Source organism: Geotrypetes seraphini, chromosome 16, assembly GCF_902459505.1.
Source record: "Geotrypetes seraphini chromosome 16, aGeoSer1.1, whole genome shotgun sequence".
NCBI classification, from domain to species: Eukaryota; Metazoa; Chordata; class Amphibia; order Gymnophiona; family Dermophiidae; genus Geotrypetes; species Geotrypetes seraphini.
Window position 1 is genome coordinate 36,545,631 of NC_047099.1, and position 21,679 is coordinate 36,567,309.

The 21,679-nt window shown below is 46.6% G+C and overlaps 1 protein-coding gene across 1 annotated transcript; it reads right to left on the reverse strand.

The window, feature by feature from the left end:
• Positions 1–1,931: 1,931 nt before the first annotated feature.
• On the reverse strand, positions 1,932–21,061 carry DCST2 (DC-STAMP domain containing 2). The gene is made up of 15 exons (XM_033923399.1): positions 20,650–21,061; positions 19,524–19,694; positions 18,070–18,171; positions 17,378–17,572; positions 16,776–16,918; positions 16,458–16,518; positions 15,880–16,093; positions 15,051–15,208; positions 12,647–12,811; positions 11,758–11,925; positions 8,203–8,303; positions 6,541–6,671; positions 5,474–5,601; positions 3,191–3,284; positions 1,932–2,202 (listed from the first exon to the last, which is right to left on the reverse strand). Exons 1-15 carry the CDS (start codon positions 21,059–21,061, stop codon positions 1,932–1,934), a joined length of 2,514 nt encoding a protein of 837 aa, XP_033779290.1.
• Between the last annotated feature and the right edge of the window lie 618 nt (positions 21,062–21,679).

Genomic DNA, 21,679 nt, shown 5'->3' on the forward strand with positions numbered 1-21,679 from the left:
GGAGGTGGGACAGGGCAGGCCACGCTAGGTTGGGTCGGGGCAGTAGCAGTGAGTTTCCGCTGAAACAGAAAAAAGCAGATTTTGGTCACCCTCTAGATCAGGGGTTCCCAAATGTTTGGGGGGATCAAGGCACTCTTGGGGGTCCTTTTACTATGATGCGGTATCCGTTTTAGCGCACGCTAAATGTTAACGCGTGCCAGGTGTGCTAACGTGTCCTTTATATCCTATGGGCGCGTTAGCACGCCTTAACATTTAGAGCTCGCAAAATCGGCTACCGCACCTTAGAAAAGGACCCCTTAGTGTGTTAGTAATTTTCGCAGCAACCCTAAGTCAAGAGAAATTCCTAACTGTTCCCCCCCCCCTCATCTGGAATCTCTTCCCCTTCCTTTTCTCCTTCCTTCCCTCCTCAATCTGGCATCTCTATCCTCTCTTTTCATCTACCTTCCCTTCCCTGGTTTAGTATCTGTCTCCTTCCTTCTCCCCCCCCCTAATTTAGCAGTTTTTTTTCACTTACCCCTTTTCCCAATTAAGTTTGGTATTTCTCTCTTCCACCCCCCACAGGACCCAGTATATCCATCTTTCTTCGGGCTCCAAGCAGCTTAAACACGCTGCCTTCGGCAGCCCTGAAAGCTTTCCTCTCTTTTTCAACTTCTTGTCTCCGTAGAGGAGCGAAACCTTCCAGGTCATCGAAGGCAGCGCGTTTAAGCTGTAGGCCGCCCAAAGATTGTAAGGTGCAGCGTGGGGAAGGGAGGTGGGGGGTGCTGGCCTGGCAGCAAGTTTGCATCGTCCGTGGCACCCCTTTGAGTCTGTAGTGACACACAGTTTGGGGGGAAACACTGCTCTAGATAAGGCCTCTTGATCTTCTCTGGGACATGGTTTTGACCATTGTTTCAGAAGAGCCCAAACAGAGAAGCAAAAGTACATGAATGTGGTTCTTATTTCAGACTCTGTGGGTAGTTCCCTGGCATAGGAGAATCAGGATTTGAACTGTGGCTTCCCTGGTATTCAGCCTGCCAGTCTAGGCATGAGACTAGTCTTCCAGAAAGACACTCCTTGATTTTAAATGGTTACAGAACCAAAATGTATTGGAATATTCTTTCACCTTTGAGGCTACAGTTTCATCAACTCATAAAGTTTCATATGGAATCTTACATACACTCGATGTGCGCCCCACCTGTTACTCGGCAAACATCGATGCGATAATCGAGCTCGGACCAGACTCTCCGAAGCATATTACATTACATTACATTACATTAGTGATTTCTATTCCGCTTGTACCTTGCGGTTCAAAGCGGATTACATAAGAAGAAGCTGGACATTTCCAGGAGGGTACGTGACATTTAGGGTAAGACATAGTTACAGAATGAGTATAGACTTGGTAACATTGGATGAGAGCAGTTATATTACATGACATATCAAATCTTTTTCCAGGCGTTGGTAGGTAATAAATCGGTAGGAAGAATTAGGTTTTTTTTTTTTTTTTTTTTTAATTATTTTTTTTTTGTTGTTTTTTTGGTCGGTTGAGGATATGGTGTCAGGGAGTGGGTTTTTATTTATTTATTTTTTTTTCAGAGATGCGTTCCTGTAGATCGCCCATAGTTGCGGGTAGTAAAGGTACGGACCCCCAAAGGAAAAAGTCACAAACAGTACTGTCCGGTGATCTCGGAGGCCACTTGAGGAACACCTGGTCATTTTGTCACATTGCATGGTCTGAAGGTAGTAACTTCTGCACCAACTGCAGCTTATAAGGGTGAAAGTGGAAGCGATTGTGTAAGATCTTGCTAACCGTGCTTTTTGGGACTTGTATTTGCTGTCATCTTATGTATAAACGTATTCCAATAGGTTTTGATTTTGTAGCCATTTAAAATCAAGGAGTGTTTCTGTGGGCCTGACCTCGTTTCTGCTTCTCTTGCATCAATAATCTCCCTCTCTCACCTGTCCTCTGATTCTGTTGACTCGCTTGTTTCAGATCCACTGCGGGGACTCTCCTCTTCGCTGGCGGCCCTGCCCTCTTCGCTCAGCCCCCCAGCTTTCTCCAGGTGCTCTGCTGGCAGTTTCCAGGAAGCACTTTTTCTCCGAACGGCTTCCTTGACGCGTGTTTTCAGGAGCGTCCTCAGTCTCTTCCTTTTATCCATCTCCTCCACCCGCATGGCCTTCATGGCGCCGATCCAGAGCCGTATTTTCTCCTCGTCGCTGGAGTCTCTGCAAATGAAGCCATGAAGGGAATGAGCACAGTGCAAGGTGTCTCTGACTCGCTGCTTCTTGCCACTTCCCGTCGAGATTACAGCGACTCTCCCACCCCCAAAAAGAATAAACCGTTAGGAACTGATTATATAATTATTCACGTTAAGGTGTGAAAAGGAAGTGACAGAGAGATTCTCAGCCTGTAAAATCATTGTGCTCATGGACCATCCAACACTTCTTTTCAGAGGTAAGGAGTAGAGAATGACACGGTGACAAAATTCATCACTGTTTCCGTCTCCGCGGATAACCACGGGAAATAATCCCATGTCATTTTCTAGTGTCTATTTCAACCTTGGTCCTTCTACACCAGCATTCTTCAAAGCAAAGTTTGAGGGTCAGTGGTTATGCCCAATTATACTCTGATTCTTATGTGAGCCAAGGATAATGAAGCCATTGTGACATCACTGATGTGATTGGCTCTTAGGCACTGGTGGAATGAGGCATTATGACATCATAATATCAACTCTGGATACCAGAGACTGTCATTCTGTAGTGTCTGTTTCAACCTCGGTCCTTCTACACCAGCATTCTTCAAAGCAAAGCTTGCGGGTCAGTGGTTGTGGCCATTCATACTCTGATTCTTATGGGAGCCAAGGATAATGAAGCCATTGTGACATCACTGATGTGATTGGCTCTTAGGCACTGGTGGAATGAGGCATTATGACATCACAATATCTGCTCTGGATACCAGAGACTGTCATTCTGTAGTGTCTGTTTCAACCTCAGTCCTTCTACACCAGCATTCTTCAAATACTCTGATTCTTCCCTCTCTCCTTAAAGAATGACATGAAGATAGTTTCCCGCGGTTATCCGCGGGGATGGGGACGGTGATGAATTTTGTCACCATGTCATTCTCTAGTAAGGAGAACTCAAGAGCTGCAAGAGTATCTCGGATGTTTGAACATGTCAACGGTATTCGAATAGGGCTGTTGGTCAAAGAACTTACACCTCATCTTGTGGGTTGTCATCGTAGGTCAGGGGGGCCATGCAGATGGCACAGATATTTCCCAAGTGCTGGTAACACTGCCTGCAATAAAGCCCTGCAGACAGAGAGGGAAAGGAAGAAGAGAAATAACGGAAGCTTGGAGTTGAAAACGGAGTACACAAAATGCATCCTCACTTCAGGCTTGCAGTGGCCCTTCTCCAGTGCGCTCTGAGCTTGATGGAGAGAGTTTTCCAGCCGGCCATGATGGTGCAGCCAGAAAACAAAACAGAAACTGCAGAACCCATGTACGTGATGCAGGCGCTTTATTTATTTGAAACGATAGCAATTCAAACGTGTTCGACAGTTCGAGTTCCACCCCCCCCCCCCCAAAAAAAAAAAATGTGTTGAGCAATTCAAATCCACGTTTGCTTTCTTGGATGAGGACCCGACACGGTCCGTGTTTCGATTGAAACATCTTCCTCAGGGGGTCCTAAGGATTCGTGTTAAAATTGAAAGCGAAGGTGGATGCGCCGTAGTCGGTAACCGAATAAAACCTGCTCGCAACAGCCAGCTGTGGCGTTCAGGACAGGATTAATTCGTCGAGGGCCCCCCTGCCCCGCCCCACCCCATCATGTGCCCGGGCAGAAACAGGAAGCTGCGTCAGAGGGAAGCTCTGGGCAAGCAGCACCGCTTGCACAATTACATTTCCCGTTGCCTTTCTTACCCATGTTGCTTGCTTGTCTTACTTTCCGTCGATGGGGGGGGGGGCTCTTGTTGCCGATGTTGCCGATCGATGCTGGAGGGGGGGGGGCCTGTGTTGCCAATCGATGCTGGAGCGGCCCATCGCCGTTTGGAACAAACAATGTTGATGCCCTCCTTCATCGGACCCCCCCCTGACCATTTCGGGCCCTAAGCGCGTGCCTACTTGGCCGATTGGTTAATCCTGCCCTGGCGGCATTCACAAATTATCAGGATAAACAGTCAGCTGGCTGTTACGAGCAGGTTTTATTCGGTTAACGACTACGGCGTGAGAGGGAGGATTTATCCCCATAATTTGTGTGCCTCGACCTTTGCTTCGAATTGTAACACGAATCCTTAGGACCCCTGAGGAAGATGTTTCAATCGAAACACGGACCGGGTTGGGTCCTCAACCAAGAAAGCAAATGTGGATATGAACCGCTCAACACATTTTTGGGGGAACTCGAACTGCCGAACACATTTGAATTGCTATTGTTTCAAATCATTAAATAAAGCGCCTACATCAAGTACATTGGGTTCTGCGCTTTCTGCCACTAGTATGTTAGCCTCTGAATCTTAATTGCATCCACCCAGAACCCCTACAGCATTCTTCACTCATCCCCCCAGCAATCACCTTCCTCTCTACCCATTCTGCAAGCCTCAGCATGTACTCTTGGCCTCTACAACTTCAAACACCAATTGCTTCTTATTCCTTCAGATGTTAGCCAATGGAATCTTGAAAACACGAGGGGTGGGAAGGGAACAAAACCCATAATGCACTGAAGGGAACAGACGCTCACCATGGGAGGCCATGTAAATGCTGTGGCACGCAAAAGGATTCGCCACTCTCGAAACTGTGATCTATCCATTCATACTTCTGCATTCTCCCCTTCCGGATTCGCAACCAATCCCTAATCCTCAGCATCCTAGATTACTGTAACCTTGTCTAATTTTCTTGCCCCAAGAAGCACTGCAGCAGACTCTGAATGATCCCTTCAGATGCTGCCTGAAAACCCATCTATACAATAAATTCTTTAACAGAGCAATGAACCTCTCCCCCTTTTCTCTGTCATCTCCCTTCAGTTCCTGGCCTCCTGTTTTCCTTAATGTCCCCAACTTGTAAGATATGCTGGTCAAGTCCAGCCTTTGGATAACCCTGTAAACCACATCAAACTTAATGGTGATTAGGGCGTTACAGGGCAGGGATGGGTGGACCTGGGCGGGCCTGGGGGTGGGTCTAGGAGTCCAGATTTTCCGTTTGGCAAATCTGACCACCCTATTGTGTCTGTATATGGCCTTTTGGTTGAGGATGGGCTGGGGAGGGCTTTGACGGAGACTTCAGCAGTTGGAACCCAAGCACAGTACCAGGTAGAGCTTTGGATTCTTGCCCAGAAATAGCTAAGAAGAAAAAAAAATTAAAAATTTAAATTGAATCAGGTTGGGCAGACTGGATGGACCATTTGAGTCTTTATCTGCCGTCATCTACTACGTTACTATTTTCAGCACACCTAAAATATTATGTTCCCACGATACGATGCTTCTTTATCCTTCTTGCTCCCCCCCTACCTTTACATCCGGGGGTGATACAGGAGACAAACGTTTCAGTCATGCTTTTCTCATAGATCTTTCCACAGGCCATGCAGAACTGCTCGTGGATTCCAAAATAGTTTGCAATTCCTCTGAAGAATGGGAATCTATAAATTGGGAGGGCGGGAGGAAAAATTTAATTAGAAGCTGGAGTGTGGAGTCTCACATGAGTTCAGAAGTAAGCAGATAACTAGTAGTAAGCTGTAGAAACTGTTGCAAGGTCAATTCAGTTCACTTTGAGGATTAGAGAGGGCTTCAATGGAAACTCTGGTCATTGGAACATGAGGACCGATGCCAGGCAGACTTTTACAGCCTGTGTCCTGCGAATGATAAGATAGATTCGGATAGGCTGGAGTGGAAACCCAAGGAAAGTTCTGGACGGACTTCTACAGTCTATGTCCCAGAAATACCTAAGAAAGAGTATTTAATGTCACATTCATGGTTGGTTTAATTATGGATTGACTGGGCAGACTGGCTGGGCCGTTCAGGACTTTATCTGCCATCATTTACTATATGACTATGTTTCTAATTCCTGACTGATTATTTTGGAGTGAGGAAAAGAGGTGTTTCCACTAGTGCATTTGGAACCCGCTCAAACTCAGAGGAGGGAAATTTAATGGTGACACCAGGAAGTATTTCTTCATAGAAAGGGTAGTTGATCACTGGAACAAGCTTCCAGTGCAGGTGATAAAGGCCGCCAGCGTGCTTGACTTTAAGAATAAATGGGACATCCATGTGGGACCCCTACGAGAGTCGATTTAAGGAACTAGGTCACTAGCACTCAGACTTAATGGGGTGGGTCAGTAGAGTGGGCAGACTTGATGGGCTGTAGCCCTTTTCTGCCGTCATCTTTCTATGTTTCTAGTCACTTTAGGTTGACCATTCCATCACCTGAGCTCTTGTGAAGCAGTAAATGCAAAATCTGGGAAAACTGTTGGTTTTTAGAACTTGTCGCTCACATGAAAAAAAAAAAAATTTGCATGCACCTAGCCAATCCTTAGAGGGAGCATAACTTGTGTGACATAGTTATGAAAAGACAGTCTTACTTTGTTGCCAGGATGAGAATGATATTGGTATGACCCTCATCTTCCGAATTCCTCCTGATTGCTTTCATTAGAGCTGTTGTCATCGACGTTCGCTTGGTGATGATATTGTTGTATAAAAAAATAATTCGTTCCTGGGGAAGGAGTCAGTGTAGTAGTGTAAGAAAACAGTACATAGCTGTAGAACTAATTTTGGGGCTTGATAGGCCTTTAGGGGCTAGAAGTTCTGGAGAGGTAGATCTGAACACACAGTTGTGAATGAAATTGGGGCATCACTCAAAGTGTCTACTATTTGCTGATCAAACTCTGCACCTATTAGAGTTCAGAAGAAATTCCTCCAGCCTGTGAATTACTGCCTCTTGGAGGATGAAGAAAAGGAAAAAGGCCAAGGGTGAAATGCTGGGCCATAAATGTAGGACTACAAGACCTAGCACAAATGGATGGAAACAGAGTAAGAAAGGCAGAAGGCCACTTTCCATTGAAAGGAAGCTCTGGAACGAGGGGGTAAAGGTTGAAGGTTAAAGGGAAAAGATTCAGGAATAATCTAAGGAAATATTTAACTGTGAGAGAAACATGAAATGTGGAGGCGGTGGAGACAAGGACAATATCTGAATTTAGAAAAGCCTAGGAGAGGAAGGAATTGTAAGATTAGTAGTTGGTGTGGATGGACAGACTGGATAGGCCTATGGTTTTTATCTGCCGTCAGTGTCTATGCTTCTGTGTATAGAGGATCTCTGCGGGAGAGGAAGGGATTACAGAGATTAGAAGCTAGTGTGGATAGGATGTATGGTTTCTATATACAGAGGATCTCTAAGGAAGAGGAAGGGATAGTAGAGAATTAATAGTTGGGCATACATAGTGTGACCATATGGCTCCAGAAAAAAGGAGACGGATTGAGACATCAGGGTTTTACTTCCGTTGAGAGCAACCAAGATGTCGCAATCTGTTCTCCTTACTTCCATTGCTTTCAATGGAAGTAAAACCTAGATGTCTCAATCCGTCCCCTTTTTTTCTGGAGCCATATGGTCACACTAGGCATACGGGACCTATATCTCCTGTAAGTCTATATGTTTCTAGGAAAAGAGGAAGGTTAGTTAAGACTTCCACATAGGGGTACCAGACGTCCGGATTTCCCCGGACGGCTTTTCAAAACCTGGCATTTTGTCCTGGTTTTGAAAAGCCTCTTCAAGTCGCGTCGCGCAGGGAGGAAATTGGAAAATCTGGCAACCCTCCTCCCGTAGAGTTCTTTGGCTCATTGATGTGTCCTATGTGAATTGAAATGAACATTAAACAGAGACATCCTGGGCCCTGGCTCCCATTTCGAGCATATGAGCTCACCAGAAGTTTCCCTAGCTTTATTACCTGTGTGCTCTTTCTAGCGGTGGATGGATTGGCTGGTGGCGGTTGACTTTACTGATGAACTGATGGAGGGCAGCAGAATTCTCTCCAGGCCCTGAACTGGGCTAACTTCTCTGCTTTCGTGGGGCATTCGGAAAAAGCAAGGGGTTAGGGAGCTCTAAGATAGGCCTTAGCTTATAGATATCCACCGTGGCGCTGTCATGGCGCCTGGAATAGTTTCACAGGTGCAGATGGGAGATGAACATGATGCGATCAAGTCTTGAGGGAAGGAATTGCTGTTGATAGCCACAGTTGCTTCCTCCTTACCTGCTCCCTGGATGGATAGTAAGATGCGCAAATAACTCGCTGGAGCCTGGTGATGTAAGTGCCAAAGATCGTGATGAAAAAGGCTAAGCCATACATCAGTCCTGTGGAGCAACAAAAAGGCAAGACATAGGTAACATAGTAAATGACGGCAGATAAAGACCTGAACGGTCCATCCAGTCTGCCCATAAGTTATACCCATTAAAAAATACATGATTAAATTAACTTGTCTCTTCTTTGATATTTCTGGGCTGTAGACTGTGAAGTCTGGTATTGTTCTAGCTTCCATCTCATCAAGCCATTGTGACATCACTGCTGAGGTTGGCTCTTAGGCATTGGTGGAATGAGGCATTATGACATCACAATCTCAGCTCTGAAATGTTGCTGCTCTTTGGGACCTGGGTTGGCCACTGTTGGAAAGAGAATACTGGGCTTGATGGACCTTTGGTCTGTCCCAGTATGGCAACTCTTATGTGAGCCAAGTATAGGATATTAAGCCATTGTGACATCACTGACGAGGTTGGCTCTTAGGCATTGGTGGAATGAGGCATTATGACATCACAATCTCAGCTCTGGAATGTTGCTACTCTCTGGGTTTCTGCAAATGACAGTAGATAAAGACCTGAACGGTCCATCCCGTCTGCCCATAAGTTATATCCATTAAAAATACATGATTAAACTAACTTGTCTCTTTGATATTTCTGGGTCATGGACTGTAAAGTCCACTTGGTATTGTCTTAGGTTCCAAATGCTGAAGTTGCCGTCCAAGCTTACTCCAGCCTATCCAACCATCCCGCTGTTTGCAGGATATCTACCATAAAGTCTGGCCAGTAACATCTTCATGTTCCAAATTAGTGGAGTTCCCACTGACGCCCGCCCCGGCCCATCCTACACCGAGTCACCATATACGGGACACAGACCGCGCAAGTCTGTCCAATGCCGGCCTTAGCTACCAGATTTTTAAAGTACAAGAAGAGGACATGTGGCCCCGCCCTGTTCTGCCCTTGGTCATGCCCCACCCTGCCCTCAGCTCCGCCCCATCCTGCCCCCCCAGTCATGCTGCCTTCCCTGAGCTCGGGGTTATGTTTGGAGGGCCTCCATGTGGGCAACATCGCGGGGTTTGGGGAAATCCATCAGGGTACCTGGACAGTCCTCCAAAAATAGGACTTGTCTGGGTTCAGACATCTGCTAAGTGGGTGGGACTTGATAGATTGATTGATTTATTTTAAAAATGTCTTCCCCGCTTATCACCTAAGCGGGTTACAGTAGAAAACATATATATTCAGGCCATACTCAAACATAATATAATACAGTGGTGCCTCGCATAACGAACGCCTCGCACAGCGAACGCTGCGCACAACGAACTTCATGTCTTGCTTCCTACAACGAACTTCGTTTCACACAACGAAGTCGCCCGAGCTGCATCCTTCCGCGCAGGCACTGCGCTTAACTGCCCTCTCTCCGCCTGGCTCCCTGTGCAGTGGCGGACCGTCGGCTCGCAGGGGCCCGGCGCCTACTGCTGATGCGTTGGGGGGGGGGGCGGAGCTACTCTCGCCGCTTCCCCGATGCTAGAAAAAAAAAATGAACAGTTAAGTCCCAGTTTTTGCCGCTGAGACTCTGCCCTCTCTCACTGTAAAATTAGACTCTACTTAGTCTGTCTTTAAATTTAAAAAATGTGTGTTGTTTTAAAAAACAATTATGTTTTTAGATGTATCTAAATAAAAATAATAACCAAAAATTTATCTTTTTTTATGTCATCTTAGCATATTTTATGCTACAGAACGAATTATTTTTTTTAACATGTATTGTTATGGGAAAACGCGTTTCACATAACGAACTTTTCGCATAACAAACTTGCTCCTGGAACGAATTAAGTTCGTTGTGTGAGGCACCACTGTATATGCATCCTATCCTATTCTTCCAAATCTAGGGGTCCTTTTATTATTTCGCTAGCCGTTTTAGCGTTCACAAAATATTAGCATGTGCTAAATGTTAACACTTCCATAGACTATAATGGACCCACTAATCACTAAAGCTAGCATGATACTAATAAAAATGTTTATCAAGCTTGGACTATAAAGTATTCTTCAGGGTTAATAAAAAGCATTAAAAAACCAAAAAGTATTCGGCTGCCTGCTTGCTGTGGCTTCCATATTAGATTCAGCTACTTATTTTGTACTTGGGGCAGTGGAGGGTTAAGTGACGGGTCAGAGTCCCAAGCGGCTGCAGTGGGGAACTGAGCCCACTTTCCCCTGGTTCTCGGGCCACTGCATCGACCAATAGGGCTCCTCCTCCACGCCACAGCGCCGGACCCATGCACACCGACAGCTTCAGCCCTGAGTGAGCTTTGACGGAGGCTCCAGTAGGTAGAACCGAAGCAGGGCTCTGGGTTTCGGGCCCAGAAATATCGTAAGAAAACGGACCGCTTAAATTAAATTCATTTATGGAGCATGTGTGGTTGGGCAGACTGGACGGGCCACGCGGGCCTTTATCTGCCGTCATTGACTATGTTACTGTGAGTTCAGTTCCTCCTTGCTAAGTTAATAAGCTACAAAATAAAGGCTTTGCCGTGTCACCCCTAGCTAGAATGCTCGCCATCTGAAACGGACTTCTCGCCAGTTCGGGCATGGGGGGGGGGGGTGTTCCCTGCTCCTCAGAGCTCACAGCCCAGTCAGAGCAAGGCCGCAAATACCACTGTGCTATCATGAGCTCAAATTTTTATTCCTTTGCCTCCCCCCCCCCCCTCTGTAATCCAGCCGTAGTGAATGGAATGTGTACCTTGGGTTTAACTCGGGGGGGGGGGGGGGTCAAAGTCCCTCCTCGAGGGCCGCAACCAGTCGGGTTTTCAGGATTTCCCCAATGAATATGCATGAGATCTATTAGCATACAATGAAAGCGGTGCATGCAGATATATTTCATGCATATTCATTGGGGAAATCCTGAAAACCCGACTGGATTGCGGCCCTCGAGGAAGGACTTTGCCATCCCTGGTTTAACTAGTGGCTGTTGCTATTGAACAATGGATGGGAACGCTACCCTGGTACCTGGAGTCTGAGGTTTATCTCCGTAGCTTCCTCAGCTGACCCTGGAAATGGAAACCTGAATTGGTAATTGGCTGGTAAGCTTAAAGAGCCCCTGGGCCCGCTCCTTAAACTCAGCTTCTCTTTCTGGTTGTCCTTTCACCCATGAATGCAATTCAGCGCCTCCTCTGCCCACATTTCTCTACTAGTAATTGATATAAATGTAGCCGGGAGCTGTTCATTTTCTATGCTTAGTGATATAACACATTATGTGGCATGTACCTTTCTGGAACACTCTACACCAGTGGTTCCCAACCCTGTCCTGGAGGATCACCAGGCCAATCGGGTTTTCAGGCTTGCCCTAATGAATGTGCATGAGAGAGCTTTGCATATAATGGAAGTGAGAGGCATGCAAACCTGTTCCTTGCATATTCATTAGGGCTTTGCGGAAAACCCGATTGGCCTGGTGGTCCTCCAGGACAGGGTTGGGGACCGCTGCTCTACGCATTCTTTCCGTGTCTCCTCTCCAAGCTCTTACCTATAATTAAATAGCCGTTGTAATCTGGCTCTGAGGGGTTTAATTGGCATTTCTTTGAGACGACACTGATGTTCTCCCGCTGCAGAGCATCGAACGCGGACACGACATTGCTGTAGATCTCACTGCTATAACCTGTCCCATTGATGGCTACAGAAACTGTGACAGGTGCTGCAGGAAGAACCAAAGACATGTCTAATATGAGGTGGGGAGGTCCTGATGCCATTGCTACCTTGAGACCAAAGAGTGGGCTGAGGGGTGAAGGATATAGGACAAGCTCCACTAAGAGCCAGAGATAAGAGCATCTCTCTACTATATGGAAAAGCAGCAGAAGCTCTTGGACTCTTCCAGCTTTCCTGCTCTGAGCCTTTTCCCAGCGACCAAGGAAGGAGGGAAGCCTTACTTTTCCCAGAAACGAATTCTGACCACTAGAAGCTGATGTGTACTCATTTGCACAGGGAGAGGTTCTGGTACTGCTTTTCTCATCCTAGTTGGCTAGAACAAAAGCCCTTCTGGAGAGCCCTGCCTTGAGGGAAAGCTTAAGTGGGGGTTAGTCACAACACAGAGAGCAGAGATTTTCAGGATTTGAACCTATGGCTTAAAAGGAGGCCCTTGACGCCCCATCTTCCACTTTCTTTAAAGCTCTCTCAGTAAAAGTCTGGTTTTAAAAGGGTGGAGGACAGGGAGGGTGGGAGAGAAGTCATTAATCGGTTGGAGGTATGGGGAGGTTGGAAGGATGAGGGAGTGGGGTGGGGTGGGGTGGGGGGGGTCTTTTTCTTTATTTTCCACCTCAGCAACTGTTAGCTCCTGGCATGTCCACTAGTTTGTAACACTGGGCTCCCAGGACACAATGTTTGGAAGTAATCTTAGAAAGGCCAGTCATGACGCTGACCTCTTGCAATAATTTCTCCATGCAACAAATAGCGGATCATGTCCAAAATCCAGAAGATGACGTAATCCATGAGGATGAGGAAGACAATGAGCAGGAAATGGCGGAAGACGTTGGTGATGGCAAAAGTGTAGCCTTTCAGTTCAGATAGCGACATAAATAGGGAACCTGTGCAGTGTGGAAGAATAAACTGCCGTCAGAGAGATTGAAAGTAATCTTTTGCACGTGATTACAGTCTGAATTTTAGAACCCGCCTTCTCAATGGGATGATACAGGACCAGCAACTCTGTTGGTGTTTGATGAAGAATTCCATGCTTGCCCTGGATCGGTAGCATGGAATGTTGCTACTCTTTGGGGTTCTAGAATCTTTTGTTACTCTTTGGGATTCTGGAATGTTGCTACTCCTTGGGTTTTGGCCAGGTACCAGGGACCTGGATTGGCCACCGTGAGAACAGGCTACTGGGCTTGATGGACCATTGGTCTGACCAGTAAGGCTATTCTTATAGTCTTATGTTGCACGTATCTGATGGAGAGATGAAGATCCCAGATGGACAGGGCCAGAGCTAGAGTCGCTAGGCCCCTCTGCAACTATATTTCTGGCACTTCTGACCCCATGCCGCCACCACTGCAACCTTCTCCCCCTCCTGGGTCTGCTGCCACCACCATCTCCCCCCACCCTTTGTCCGCCCCCCCCCCCTCCCTTTTGGAAGGGGTAGGAGTGCGGATCTGGCACTCGAGTGAGCCAGATAAGTGAGGTGCCCCTTAAAGTTCGGCACCCTCCTGTAACGCTTACCTGACTTACTGAGTTCCGCTGGCCCTGGTGCCGGATAAACTGTAATCTGGAGAATGTAGGTGTCTGATTAAGAACCTGGAGCCTCCAGGCCTGTAGCACTCCGAGGTCGCCCTGTGCTAGATAACTTGGTGCCCTGAAAAAAAATCTCCCTTACGTCCCTCCTCTCGAGTTGCAAATGCTAGTGCTGAATTTGCAAGTCCCAAATTAATAGTACTAGTACCGCTTGTCACACTACTGGACCCACTCACACTTAAATATAGACTAGGGGCTCCTTTTACGAAGCCGCGTAATAGCGCGTGCTAATTTGCCGGTGCTAGCCGCTACCTCCTCCTCTTGAGCAGGCGGTAGTTTTTCGGTTAGCGCGCATCGCGGCTTCGTAAAAGGATCCCTAAATCTGGTTAGAACAAACGGCTGAATTTTTGTGTTTTTTTTTTTTTTTTGTATGGATCTTCAGAACGCAACCGGGCACAGCATATTTCCGGTTGCTAGCGTCTCCGTCGATCCAAATTTTATTGAATTTTTAATATTTTTGTATACATGTCAATTTTTTATCTCTTCATATTTCTTCTTATCATGAAATGAACTTGACTCATAAATAACCATCACTTAGCTTTTGGCTTATTCTTCAGTGCCTGAGATATCTTCTCTTAGGGTGTCCAACCTGCGGCCCAAGGGCCGCAGGTGGCCCCGTGAAGTATTTTGTGCGGCCCCAGTTTTCCTCTGCTGCCCCCGGGTGTTTACCGTCTTGCTGGCTCCCTCCTCTGTCTTGCTGCAGCGTTTGCGCGGCCCCGGAAACATTTTTTTCGGCCAATGCGGCCCAGGGAAGCCAAAAGTTTGGACACCCCTGTATTAAACCATCTCTCCCGACATACATGTTTCACTGGCGGATGGCATATACGGCGGATGGCAGCTCCCTCAAATGTTACAGTTCCCCTTGACCCTGAAGACAGTTTCCAATGAAACATGCATGTCGGGAGAGGTGTTTTAGGTTGTATAACAATTTTTATTGAAATAATCAAATAATCAGTACAATAGGATAATACAAAAATACATTCAATACAATAAGAATTACAATAATATTTCATACAAATTTAAATCATTCTTTCAAATTTAATTTCCATATGAATTAATTCAATCTTATCTACACCCCCCTTAATTCCATCCCCTACCCACTATGTTCCCCTAAATGAAATCCCTCACCCTGGATGAAAGTTGACAAAAATAAAGAATTAAAATAAATAACTGGAATGTAATTATTAAGCCTAATTTTCATAATAAATCATGTTTTAATAGAAGATATCTCATGCACTGAAGAATAAGTCAAAAGCTAAGTAATGGTTATTTATGAATCAAGTTCATTTCATGATAAGAAGAAATCTGAAGAGATAAAAAATTGACATGTATACAAAAATATTAAAAATTCAATAAAATTTGGATCGTCGGAGGCGCTAGCAACTGCTGTGCCCAGTTGCGTTCTGAAGATCCATACAAAAAAAAAAAAAAAAAAAAAATTTCAGCCGTTTGTTCTAACTGGCCTCCTCTAGAGTTGACACAGAACCCGCGCTCCCTCCATGCTCCTGTTTTAAAGCACTGCATTTACCATGGCCTACTTACATGGTTGGATATATTTGTTGCTCTCGCTGCCTTGTAATGGGAGGACGGTGGCCTTGCCCATTTTTGCCCTCATCACATCTATTTCAACGAAGCGTCTAGTGATGTAAATGTTGTCAAAGTTATCTTCCAAGAGGTACTTCTTGCGGTACCAAAGTGCCCTGCGGGAGAAACAAACCGCCGATAGTATTTCAGTGTTCATAAAAAGTGGATGAAAATAAACAAAGTGCTCCCTAGGAGCTGATGAACTTTCTCTGGATAAAAGAAGTCTTCCGGGGCAGGTACAAAAAAGGACAATGTTTTAGACCATTTCATTTAAGCTAAGTGGAACAGAGAGAGGAGGATTACGTGAAATCAAGCTTATACTGGGATTATTGGGACTGAAAGCCAAATTTGTGACCCCCCCAACCCTTTTACTTTAGCCATAAGTGCCATTTTGTGGGTGTTTCAGCACCCCCAATATTGAGAGCCTTCACTTGTGTTGAGTTTTAGCAACTCCATTCGTTTCGAAGAGTTGGCTCCTATGACTTCAATAGCCTGCACTAGACCTCTATCTAGTCAGGTTTTCGGGATATCCACAATGAATATGCGCGAGGGAAAGTAGAATGCAATGGAAGGAAGTCACTGTGGATATCCTGAAAACCTGATAGGTTGGGGGGTACCACAGGACAGGTTTGGGAATTGCTGCCCTGGCAGAATGAGATGAGCAAGAGCTCCTATGACATCATCACGTTTCAGCTGTGGTTATAATGTTGTGACTGGCAAGGGCAGGAATGGAGAGAAAAGATTAGTTATTACTCATAGCTACCGTCTTTCCCTTTGCTCCACTCACTGAAGGTACATGTAGATAATGATGAAGGTGGCAAAGTAGCCAAACATTGCCAGGAACTCCCGGAACGGGGCCAGCTGCATCTCGATATCTTCCATGATATCAAAGGCCACCTGGGAGAGGCTCTTGGAGGAGTTGAAGTGAATTTCGAACTTGTGCTGGGACGTTATGTTGAACTCAAATTCCTTCCCGATTTTCTTCAGCATCCTGATGACCGCTGGCGCGGCAGGTAGAGGGGACGGACAGGAGAGAGAACGGGAACGTGGACGAGAGAAAAGCAGAAGATGTCAACATCAGGCTGCTAGCAAATAGGAGCAATTTTGATACCAGGATAACACTCTGTGGGCTCCATTTGGGGCCGGCGAGGGCCAGGGGCATGTTTCTACCAGCCTGGTTTGCAGGTTTAGAGCAGAATCGAGGTCTGTGCATGAATTACCAAATGGGCTCTATGCCTGCTCCACGCTGCTCTAGTGTACTCTATGTATGCTTCATGCAGTGGCGTGGTAAAGGGGACGAGGGGGTCTTCCTAAGGGTGTGGTGGCACCCCTCCTCCTCTTCCCCCCTCCTTGCACGCTCCCTACCTTCCCCTGTACCCTGCATCGGCATCGGCGCTCTCTCTGATATCTTTTCTGGGACCTGCATCTAGGAAGTGACGTCAAAGGGTGAGCCGACACCGAAATGGGCAGCATGCCGCTCATGCGAGAAGCTAAAAAGGGACGGTGAAAGGGACAGGGGGGGCGCACAGGCATGGCAAGGGGGGGGCGGGGAGGGGCTGCCTTAGTGAACTGTACAGATACTCCTCTGGAGTACTACGTGCGTGCTTTGCCCAGCCCTACTGATCACGAAGAAGACGGTAGGATACGCTACTGGCATGGCTCCCCTCGCCTTTGTTCTTTAACCTGTGGATCGTCCGGCCCTCGGCACTTCCCTGCCGGGTCAGGTCTCTGGATTTGGTCATTAAAGGGGCTGCACTTACGGTCAACCACACGGGCTCTGAGGAAGTCCCCCACGTAGCTTGGAATGATGCAGAAGAAAAGGATAACTGTGAAAGGAAAGAAGAGACTCGTTTAGGGGAGAAGACATTTCTAGAAAACTGCGAAAGAACCTGCTGTAGTTAAGAGTTGCACATGGACACCTTTAGAGGGGCTGCTACTGTGGGAGAGGAAAGAGAGAGCTAAACACTACCCACCCAACGTTCAGAGAGAGTATGAAAAGTCTCCCTAAAAGTAACCCAATTCAGCTCCTGCATCCCTAACCCAAGGGCTGGATCTAGGAGTACGAGCTTTGCTTTTTCATAGGGTCCTGCTGTCCTCAAGGAGCACCTGTGCTTTCGGAGGTGGTTAATCAGTTGATCATTGAGCTGGAGCAGCCTACCCCCCCCCCCTCCCAAAAAGGGAAAACGATGAAACCCGCATCTGTAGAGGAGTCCCCCTGGTCCCTCCCTTCCTGGGTTTTGCTTGGCCTCTTGGAGACACTTTATGGGCCAGGCCACGGTACCTACTTTTAGCAAGACCACACAAGGGCTTGAAAATGTCTACGATGTAGCACAGGAAAAAAAGAAAGGGTATGGCCTTCATGCAGTTGTCCTTAGCATCCTGAAACACTTTGACGCACTTCCTGTAGGGTCCTCCCAACTCACGGTTACAGACCTGTCCCATTTGTGTAAGCCAGTACCAAACATTCTGAAGAGCTCGACCTGCAGGAAGAAACGATATCATCTCAGATCTCCAAGGCTGTTTTGGTCTAAGCTATTTGGCAGCTGCGTGGAGACTAAAAAGATGGTCCTTACTCAGCTCTCTGACTGTCAGTGGGATCAAGGTCCTTCTGACTGTCAGTGGATCAGGGTTGTGTATCTGCCCCTCACTCCTCTGTCTGTCAGTGGGTCGGAGTTGTGTATCTGCCCCTCACTCCTCTGTGTGTCAGTGGGTCGGGGTTGTGTATCTGCCCCTCACTCCTCTGTGTGTCAGTGGGTCGGGGTTGTGTATCTGCCCCTCACTCTTCTGTGTGTCAGTGGGTCAGGGTTATGTGTATCTGTTCCTTATTGACAATGTGTTGAGAATTCACGTGTCTTCTTCACTCATCTCTCTGCTTGAAAGTGACCTGGGATTGTATATTTGCTTGTAAATAGATTGGTGATGCTGCCATGGGGTGGGGTGTGGGGGGGGGGGGGACTTTTGAATCATTGATCCTCACCTATGTGTTTGATTGCATCATAAATCGATTTAAAGAATTTTCCAGCATGGTCAGCCACGACCTTAGCCTTCTTGGCCATCTTCTTAATTTTCTCAAGTGCACCTGCGATGGCAGAAGGTTTCCGAGTTAGGTTCTAGATCCTTCTCTTTCACTGTCTTTTGCATTCTGCCTTTTGAACCATTTTTCCCCCCTCCCAGCCTTTCTCTTGATGGCAGACTCTTGACTGGTGACAGCTTGACGGTCATGGGAGAGGGAAGTTAAATTGATCTTACATTACCTGCTGGGTTTCCTTCCTACTTTGTTGCTCTGAAGGCTCCTGCCTCGGGTATATAGCTGGGGGGGGGGGGGGGCATTAAGAAATCTCAGGCTACTTTTCTTCCTTATTTTCCCAATTTCCTTAAACTCAAGGAACCTTAGCTTTCTCTCTTGACAAATAAGTTACCAGCCCTACCTCAGGGGATGGGATTTGATCTCCTGCCGTTCTGTTTACATATTACGCACAGGGGCTTATTTTGTACCCAGGGCAATGGACGATGAAGTGACTTTTCCAAGCACGCTATTTCACCAGCGCATCTTGTGTTACTCCTGAGAGTAGCATTAACTGAGGACATTAACCAGAGGACATAAACCAGAGGACATAATTTGAGGTTGAGGGGTGGTAGATTCAGGGGCAATGTTAGGAAATTCTACTTTATGGAGAGGGTGGTGGATGCCTGGAATGCGCTCCCGAGAGAGGTGGTTAACCAGCGGACATTAACCAGAGGACATAAAGTGACTTTTCCAAGCACGCTATTTCACCAGCGCATCTTGTGTTACTCCTGAGAGTAGCATTAACTGAGGACATTAACCAGAGGACATTAACCAGAGGACATAATTTGAGGTTGAGGGGTGGTAGATTCAGGGGCAATGTTAGGAAATTCTACTTTACGGAGAGGGTGGTGGATGCCTGGAATGCGCTCCCGAGAGAGGTGGTGGAGAGTAAAACTGTAACTGAGTTCAAAGAAGCGTGGGATGAACACAGAAGATTTAGAATCAGAAAATAATATTAAAGATTGAACTAGGCCAGTTACTGGGCAGACTTGTACGGTCTGTGTCTGTGTATGGCCGTTTGGAGGAGGATGGGCAGGGGAGGGCTTCAATGGCTGGGAGGGTGTAGATGGGCTGGAGTAAGTCTTAACAGAGATTTCGGCAGTTGGAACCCAAGCACAGTACCGGGTAAAGCTTTGGATTCTCGCCCAGAAATAGCTAAGAAGAAAAAAAAAAAAAAAAAAAAAAAATTTTTTAAATTGAATCAGGTTGGGCAGACTGGATGGACCATTCGGGTCTTTATCTGCCGTCATCTACTATGTTACTAACTGAGTTTATGTGACCTTCTCTGACGAGTCCCACCTCTAATCTTGACCTCCCCAGCGATAAAAGGATGAATATGCAAAAATCAGAGCTTTCCATCTTACTCAGCAGCGGTTCTTTGGCGCGTTGCATGAGATCTGCAGTTTGGTTCAAGGCCAGTTCTGCTCCGCAGGACACGGTGCCGGCGCAACGGCTGAAATTCTCCAGGATGTTGATAAGAGGTCCTTCTACTGCCAGTGTGAAGATTGCCAGCAGGATAAAAGTCCTCCCCTCATCTGCAAGCATCAGTAAACCTCAATGAGACAACAATCCATAAATATCTTAAAGACAGCAAATGCAGTATTACCCGTATTACCAGAGGAAGTCATTGTATGTTAGGGGATAATGCTATGGTAACATGACCACACTTTCATGGGTCTGACTCAAACTGTATGGTTTACTTTTTGGGCTGTGTGTATCACTCTCCCTTCTATATGGAAGAGAATCAGACTCTGGCGTCCATTACATCAGAGCAAAGGCCACTGGAGCCAGCTCAGTGGATGCTGTGGGTGTTTGAGCATCCCCGATATTGAGCAAACTCCGTGAGGAAGCATTCATTTATGCTGTGTGTGGCACACCACAATTAGTTTGAAAAGTTGGCTCCTACGGCAACAGCTAGAAAGTTAAAGGGAAAATTATGGGCAGCCAGATATCCGGAGGCTGAGGAGATCAATCATCCGATGACCTGAGAGGCGCTTCCCCTTACAAGACAGCTAGTCCCCTTTGACCCTGCAACTGCACAGGGCCACTTTAAAGCTTTTCAAGGGCTATTGGGTTCCCTTGCTGTATTGTGAAAAGAGATTTCTAGTGTATTCAGGAACCAGGGATTCAAGACAAGTTCCTGCTGAACCAGAACGTACTCAGGTAAGGCTAGACTCAATTAGGGCACTGGTCTTTGACCTGATGGCCGCCGTGAGAGAGGACTGCTGGGCACGATGTACCACTGGTCTGACCCAGCAGTGGCAATTCTTATGTTCTTATCAGATATGCCACCCAGGCTGTACTGGGAATACCGTGAAAGATTTCAGTTTTCAGTGAAACATTAAAAGAAAGGACAATAAGATTTTCATCTACGTGTCCAAGAGTTTCATATGTTAGAGAACTGTAGAACAATCCTCAGACGGGGGAGAACACATATGAGAAAGCCTTTCCATGCCAGACCTTTGCGCCAACTCCTGTGGTGCCACTTACTGGAGAAGAACTGCGGCAGCATCAGCAAGATGGCGGAGCGGACCTTGATAGAGAAGCCCATGCCAAGGCTCACAAAGGTGGCCAGGATGATGGAGGTGACCAAGCAGTACCAGATATTGTAACTCTTCACAAAGATGATGATAGCCGTATAGACGGAAACCAGGAAGAGGCCAGAGAAAAAGCCCCCCGTGCTACGCAGGAATTTCTTCGCTCGGCTGTCTTGCGCACCTCTTCTCCTCTTTCTCGTCTTGATTTTGAAGCCCTGGGCTATGATCTCGCCCAATGGCTTATAAGCGTCGGGTTTCTTGAACCACTTCTTGGGATTAGGGCGGTCAGTTCTGTTGCTCGACTTGTCCTGCAGCCTGGGGTCTGCAGCCGGGACATTGACGTTCACGTCAGTCTTGGATGTCATCTCGCAGCTGGGCTTCGGATGGTCTGCAGCTTGCTAAGGTTAATTTGTCACGTTACAGGAGACGTCTAGGGAACAGACGTACAGGATCCTGGGGTGTCCTTTCCTTCAAAAGCTAAAGAAAAGGCATTGTTAAGCAAATACTATTTCACAATTACTGTACTGCTCTGTTAAAGTAAGTCCTCCCTCTATATTATCTGACTGTTATCACCAAATGCCCCAAAGAGTTTTCAGATATTCTGGAGGTTGCTTTCTCCAGTACTTCAGTTTCCCTTGGATCTAATTACAATTTATATGCTCTCCCCCTGGCCTTCGTACCTCAGAAAGCTCAACAAATTATTCCTAGCCTCATTCCGTCACAGGGATCCAGGTTATCTTTCATACTGGGCCATATTTTGAATATTGTACAATTAGGAACATTTGCTTTGGTTGGCCAGGCCAGTCCATGTTTCTTTGGCTCCTGGGATTCCCTGGGACTATACAGGGTGGCCACAAAAACATTCCTCGGTTTTAAATGGTTACAAAACCCAAATTTATTGGAATATTCTTTCACCCTTGAGGCTACAGTTTCATCAACTCATAAAGTTTCATATGGTATCCATTGATTACATACACTCGATG